Source organism: Elaeis guineensis, chromosome 14, assembly GCF_000442705.2.
Source record: "Elaeis guineensis isolate ETL-2024a chromosome 14, EG11, whole genome shotgun sequence".
In the NCBI taxonomy this organism is placed as follows: Eukaryota; Viridiplantae; Streptophyta; class Magnoliopsida; order Arecales; family Arecaceae; genus Elaeis; species Elaeis guineensis.
This window is the reverse complement of record NC_026006.2, coordinates 45,891,332-45,898,746: the sequence shown is the minus strand read 5'-3', so window position 1 is coordinate 45,898,746 and position 7,415 is coordinate 45,891,332. Positions and strand designations below refer to the sequence as shown.

Sequence of the window (7,415 nt, the reverse complement as noted above, 5' to 3'; positions counted from 1 at the left end):
ACAGAATTATGTAGAAAAGACCTTTGGTATTCTAAACATATGATTTAAGATTTTGAGAACTCCCATCCCATATCCCTTCAAGGTGCAGAAGTATATTGTTATGGCTTGTTGCATCATTCACAACTTCATAAGATGTAACCAAGGCAATGATAAATATTTCAACATATCATTGACATCCGTACCTATGGATCCAGATGGGGACGATATTGACTCCTATTTGATTGTAGGGGATGATGAAACCTATAGAGGCGAAGAACTGTACAATTCGATAGCTAATAGGCTATGAGTTGCTCATAACCAATGGAGTACATTTCATAATTGGGGCCATATAATGAAGTTTGTGTGTATACTAATTGTAACATAGTTTATGTTATTATGTGTAATGTGTTTGATATTGATTGTATATAAATGCAAAAAATCGAGAGGGTGTTTAGTGAGTTGTAGTGATATATTCAGAAAGATTCTATGTAGTTTTTGAGAGGCATACATGAAGGATTTATGACTCCTGGGCTGAGTGTCAGCGAAAAGTCTCTGGATATAAGCATGCCTTATACAAGAAGTTTCTAACTAAAGACGAGGCTATTGCTGTACTTAATAGCTATCTACAATCTCTCAATAATCCATCTTGCAAACAATATGATGACAATAAGTTTAAAGAAAACAAAAACCTTATTGTTAGTCCTATGAATGTGTGTGCATGTGATGGTACCCTGCTTCTAGTTGTAGTTGCCTTTGTTGTAGGCTTTCTTCTTGGGCTTGTGGTTGGACATCTTTAACTTGTATTGGGTACCTTATAATATTGGATGCTCTCTTTGTGGACTTTTACTCAAAATATTCTATACTTAATGATATTTTTGAATTTAACTTTTTGGCAGCCTGATGATGTATTTGGACTTTAACTTATTGGCAACACATTTTGTATAATTTGTTGGCAGCCCCTTCTATGCTATGTTTAGATGTCCAGATGCATTACTTGAAGGCATACCTATTATATGTCTCCATAGTTCATGTAATATTTGTTTTGGGTTATTTTCTGTAAGTTGTTTTCGGTTCAATTCCTTCTTGACTTTTCCACTTTTGACAGCCTGGTGAAGTATTTAGATTTAACTTGTTGGCAGCCCATTTTGTGCTATGTTTAACTTGTTGGTAGCCTCTTCTATGTTATATTTGGATAGCTTTATATTGTATTTGGATTGCTTTTATCATTGATATGTGTAATGCTGCCTCATTTTGTGGTTGCTGCCTTTGGTTATAGGGCTTTTCCAAAGCTGTAGTTGCCTTATACTAATATTGCCTATTGTAAAGGTGTTTGCAATAATGAAAAGGCAACATATTAAAAGCCAGATGTATTACTTGAAGGCATACCCAATGTATTTCTCCATAGTCCAATGTAATGCCATAAAATTTTTTTGACCTTACAGCATCTTTGAAGTTCATATTCTTATCTGTTTTTTATTTTCATTCTTAACTCTTATTAATTATACAGGCTTTTATTTTCTGCAAGTTGTTTTGGATTTAATTCCTTCTCGACTTTCAACTTTTGGCAGCTTGATGAAGTTTTTGGATTTAACTTGTTGGCATCCCTTTTTGTATTATGTTTAACTTATTGGTAGTCCTTTCTATGCTATATTTGATTTTAGATTTTCATTCTTTACTCTTACTAATTGTATAGACTCTTATTTTATGCAAGTTATTTTGGGTTCAATTAGAAGTTCATATTTTTATGTGCTGCCTCATTCTTTACTCTTACTAATTATACATGTTCAATGTTGTTTAGCAAATGCCAGGAGATTCATCTGCTTTGTTCGCAGACTTGATGCATCAAGAATTGATAATGGTGATGAACCAACAACTATATGCTTCTCACACTATTTAGCCAAAAAATCAACTCTCTATATGCTAAATTTGGTCAAAGATATTCTTGGATTTTTTGAAAAATTCATCTTCTATTCGTCATGGAATAGAGGCTTATTCCCATGTCAACCAAATAGTGATCGGAATAACACTGTTCTAATTGTATTAAAATAAAAATAAAATATTATATTTTTAATCAAACAAAAATCTGAAATAAGAAGAATGGATAGCTGTTCATCGAAAATTCATAATTCTATTATAAGGATAAAATTTAGGTATCTAAACACTATCTTAGATTAAACGGCGTTATAGATAACGGCCTGTTCCCTGCCATCCAGGTGTCTTACCCGGATGGGCCCCACATTTCCCGCAAAGAAATAGATAAATTTAGGCGAGAAGCCTTCGACCTCCCCATCCTTAGAAGCTGCATTTAAAGAAGAAAAAATATCACAAAAAAATTAAAAACAAAAGACTCCCCATTTGAAGGAGAGAAGGGGAGAGGGTGGAAGAGAAGCTCCAATCCCCTTCTCGCAATCTCTCCCCCCAAATTTTGTGTCTCGTTTCTTTTAATCCTTGATAAGATCCAACCTTTCCGGCCGGCGCCGCCATGGGAACCGAGGTCCTCCGCCCCCAGGACTGTCTCATCCGCCCCGGCCCAGCCCTCTTTCCCCGCCGGAAACCCAATCCCCGCGCCTTCCGAAAGCCAGCGTCGAAACGCCTCGAGGGCTCCCCGAAGCTGGCCAAGACAGCCGGCGGTGAGGACAGGAAGAAAGGCTGGGCAGCGGAATGCCGCACGGCGGCCGCCAGAAACGGTGGAGAGTGGGATTTGGCGGCGTTCGGGACGGGGAGGTTGGCGCCGGACATGATCCCAAAGCAGGTCAGGCTAAGGAAGGCGGTGGATGTGTACGCGGGCGCGGGGTTCGCAAACTCGCCGTCGCCGAGGGCGCTGCCGCTGCCGAGATTCTGGGGGAGGATGCCAGCGCCGGCGATCGTCGTGCACGATTCGGCGACGAGAGATCTCAGGCGACTGCTGCGGCTGGAATGATATAAATTGGTGGGGGAAAATTCATGTAGAGGTCGAGATATCTTTCTTTTATTCATTAATGATGACGTGTCAGATCGAGAATTTCCGTAGAAAAACGGAAGGAGAACAAGGCCTGTAATTTGAAGGCAAAAAAAAAAAAAAAAGCCAGATTTAATTATACATGCTCACAAACGCGTGCATTATATATATTAAAAATAAACTAGCTTATAACCTCATTACAGTACATGGGACATGATTATTTTAAATAATATTTAATTTTATTTATTTATTTTATTATATTTTTATGGAGGGATGTGATATACTGGGGCATTAGATAAATAGGTTGGTTGGATTGCAAGAGTACTCCCCTATCGATTCCTTCTTGGTTCGAGTCCATGGCGATCATGGGCCTTCTCAAGCGCCTCTGTTCCTCTTATCCCACTCCACCCTGGCCCCATTCTTTCGTGTGCCTAATCCGTCGTTGGTGATGAGGAAGATAACAAGGTAGAGCATATTACTCTACTCATACTGATCTCTCTGTTAGCGGTTCCTGTGCCTAATCCGTCGTTGGTGATGAGGAAGATAATAAGGTAGAGCATATTACTCTACTCATACTGATCTCTCTGTTAGCGGTACCTGTTCACAGCGGTAAATCCAAGCGCTTGTATTTGACCGACCAAACCCCACTCCCTCGCTCGCTGGCCTGCTGCAACGACGTCAGAGGTTGAGGCTTTCTTGGATGTGAACATGTCTCGGAGCTAGTGATGCCGGAGGAGGAATCAGATCTGGAGGAGCCCTTGAAGCCGGCGACGGGGATCTACCAAGAGGATGGCTTGCGGTGGCGGAGGGTGCTTAGGGAAGGGGCATGGATTGCGTCGCGTGGGCGGTTGGCGATGGACTTAGGTGGGGGGATTGGGTCGAGGGTTTCCTATCAGGGGAGGCGTCATCATCGAGCTCCGTCTCGTCCGTGGGAAGGGAGCGTGAAGAAAGGAGGAGGGAGAATAAGAGGAATAAGGAGGTGGGAACAAGGGTCAGCAGTTCATTAGATTAAGAGAGAGCCATGCCAATGGGTGGTGGAATAAACTGCCCGACTCACGAGAATTGGGATATGTGGAAATAGGATTAATCTCAATGGAGTGCATCGTCTAACAGCGCAGCCTCAACATCTGCCTCGAGTCTCTCCTTTCCCAGCACCTCGACCTCGACTGCCACTTCCTCTCCCTCCACTGCTTTTCCAAACTTCTCAACCTCGCCCACTCCGAAGCCGGTCTCCTCATCTCTTCCGTCTGCTCCACCACCGACCTCGCTGACTAGGTCAATTGAAAGGTCCACGACCTCAATCTTGCCCAGTCCCACATCCACTCCACTCTCTCCTGCATCGCCGCCATCGTCGAGTGCTCCCCCTACCTCGACAGCACCCACCACATCCTCGATGCCAAGGACTTTGAGACCGCCGAATGATTCATCCAGACCTTCCACTAGATCGATGCCCGCTTCTGCGACTCTGCCAGCGACCATCATGATTAGCTTCTCTACTGCAAATGCCAACTCGAGTCCATCGTCCGCCTCCGCCATCGACCAGCACGACCACCCCTCCATCCTTTGCTTTGTTCGTATCTTCCCCCCTCTTGGCCTCCAAGAAGAGAGCCTCCAGATCTCTGTCTCTTATTATTGCCTCGATTTTTTACGCCTTTATTTATCCCAAATACATGGCAAAATATTTTGAAGACAAATATCAAATGAATGCTCCGTCAATGCTGATGTTTTTATTTTAATATATATATATATATATATATTAAATAGATATGAAACTTTACAGAATTTTTTTTTTTTTATATTTCTGTTGCTGTCAACTCTCACGCTTGAGGTCGGATGACCGAGGTGATGAGGTAGCTGAGGATACCTCCCAAATTCTGATTCGAAGACCTGCAAAAAATTTTGTTAGAATATTTTCTAGTAAGAATCCTCCAACGCTCAAGTCAGAAGATAGAGAATAAGGAGAAAGAGAGAGTGGAGAATCTAAAATTTACTATGGAGGGTCTCCATGACCCTCTATTTATAGAGGAGGAGTTGGAGTCGTGCACGTCACGGAGTCTTGGTGGATTTTCGAGTTTTGCGCATAGATTAGGCTGGCAGAGAGTTTCTTCCTTTCGGAGCGTGATTCGATTACGGAGATATTTTTTCTTATCTAGACTTTCCTAAGTTGAAGGAAGTGCGGAATCAACCAAAAGAAAATACTATCCTTTTTGATCGAAGGTCGGCCATAGCCGACCTGAATGTAGATCATCCAAAGATGAGGTGAAGGAGTCATCATTGAAGTGAGAACCTCAACTAAATCCAAGGTCCAAGTGCCTGACAATAATTTACTATGCTCATTCTGGTATAAGACATGTCTGGCATTGGTGAGTCGACCTGATATGTTTTCCATATGTGTACTTCGGTTGTATGTACCTCAACTTTTACCAATGAAAAGATCAACTCCAGGTCGAGGTGAGGATCCACAATAGATGCCTCCCACTCTCAAGCTCGAGTTTGCCTAAGATCGATCGAAGAGAGTACTATTTTGGAGTTGAGGCCAATCTTGCCAAACTTGCACGGAGATTCTAGATTGCTGACACATGTCGAAGTTCGATACCGCCAATGGATTGATCTGCACCATCGAACTTCTGAATCTACATGAACTCTGTTGGGCCAATCAAGTGTTGGGAGGATCTCTCATGAGTATGGAATACGGATCTCCTATCCAAGATCGCAATCGTTGATGACAATGTCGATACCGTAATAGGAAGGAAGAAGAAAGATGTACAAAGACAATCAAATACGTGAATTAATCTAAGACTTAATTTTATGGGGCATGCAAGTTTCACTATAAAAGAAAGAACAAATACAAAAAGAGATCACATCCTCTCAACCCTCATATATCAATCTCTTTCTCAAAGAAGAACAAAAAAACCATTATAATAGCTCTCAAAAGCCCTCCAAGGAGACTCTTTGGCCACTACCAGCTTCTCTCAATCGCTACTAGATCCTCAGCCATGCTCTCTAAGCCGCTCCTTCTTGCCCACAGGCCGTCAGATCCTTTTAAAAGCACCTAAACCTTCTCCTGTTAGGATTTTGGCCGCTTGATCACCCCTGCATGCATTTGCAGCCATCCGATTGTGCCCGCAAGCAATCATGGCCGTTCGATTGTGCAAATCTGTGCATGGACTATGCACAGACCGCACGTGGACTGCGTGAGGCATGCGGTGGACCGTGCCTTACCCTCTCTCCTGGACTGCGCGATGGTCTGCACATCCCGCACGTGCTGGGTTTTGTGTGCTAGGCCGCACACACTGGGGCCACATGCACTATGGGCCGCATGTGCTGCGGGTCACACGGTGTGTGCTGCATGCACTGTGGGCCCCGCTCTATGGATTTGGGCACCCGCAGGCCATAGTGTTCGTGTGCTACGAGCCGTGCATTATGGGCCACACATGCTTATGGGCCTACACACTGTGGGCTGTGCACTATGGGTTTGGGTGCCTGCAGGCCGAGCCTATAGGCTTGTGCGTGGTTGTGTGCTTTTCTACTGTGGATCGAATTTCGAGATGTCAAATTCCAACAATCTCTATCTCGACATTCGGTCTCTATCTATTTTTGAGAGCTTCTGGATGATCTTATCCCTATGCCCTGGGGTATATGTCGGCTGCTTATGGATGAAAAAATATGAGAGTCGAGCTAAACCACTCGATCCCATCTCCGTCGTATGCTGTGATCTGTTTGACCTGATATCTGCTCGGAATAGCCTCCTACAGCAATAGAAATTTTACCTTGCGACATCGTCTGTTATCCTCCTGAATCTTCCATTTCGTATCCAATCCATCTGTATCTAGAGCTTCACCTCGCTCTAAGCTCCTACTGGCTCCTAAAGCTTCATCTCGCATTAAGCTCCCTATCAAGAGATAATATCCTCCATACCTCTTTTTCTTCAACACAATTCTATTGCCATGCAAAATCTTCAGGATTCCATAATTATCTCTCTACCGATCGCTACTTGAATTCAGTTTATTCAGTAAAATTAGATTACTCCTGAATAAGGTATGTATCAGACCTCGTTCAATTTTTTCGCTACTCCATCATGAGTCTGTAAGTTGATAATCCCAATGCTCTTGATTGCACAACTCAATCCATCCGATGGATGAACAGTACCCTCACTGCTTTCTAGGGAGTCAAATAGTTTCTCTCTGTAACAAACATGATGCGAATGTGCAGAATCTAAAATCCACTATGGAGAAGTAGATACCCTATCAAACACCAAAAGAACATTACTTTCTTCTGTATCACTATCTTAGACTGCGACCGTAGTAGCCTTCTTTCGATCTCTGAGCTGTGGATGATCTCTGACTCGATGCTCTAACTCATCATACTTGTAACACCTAATCTTGCTGTAGTCCCTTGACTTGGATTTGGACTGCCTACCTTGCAATCCTCTACCCCTTCATCCTCTGTCACCACCTCCTCCAGTCACTGCCAAAGCCGAGTCGTTGTCTGAACTCGA

At 43.1% G+C, this 7,415-nt stretch overlaps 1 protein-coding gene across 1 annotated transcript; it reads left to right on the top strand.

Annotated features, from left to right (window-relative positions):
- Window positions 1–2,270: 2,270 nt before the first annotated feature.
- Window positions 2,271–3,123, top strand: LOC105057856 (uncharacterized). The gene has a single exon (XM_010940563.4). The coding sequence runs from the start codon at window positions 2,462–2,464 to the stop codon at window positions 2,897–2,899; it is 438 nt and encodes a 145-aa protein (XP_010938865.1). The 5' UTR covers window positions 2,271–2,461; the 3' UTR covers window positions 2,900–3,123.
- The last annotated feature ends 4,292 nt before the right edge of the window (window positions 3,124–7,415 follow it).

Coding starts and splice junctions, on each gene's coding strand:
- LOC105057856 (XM_010940563.4), top strand. CDS start 2,462: ATGGGAACCGAGGTCCTCCGCCCCCAGGACTGTCTCATCCGCCCCGGC.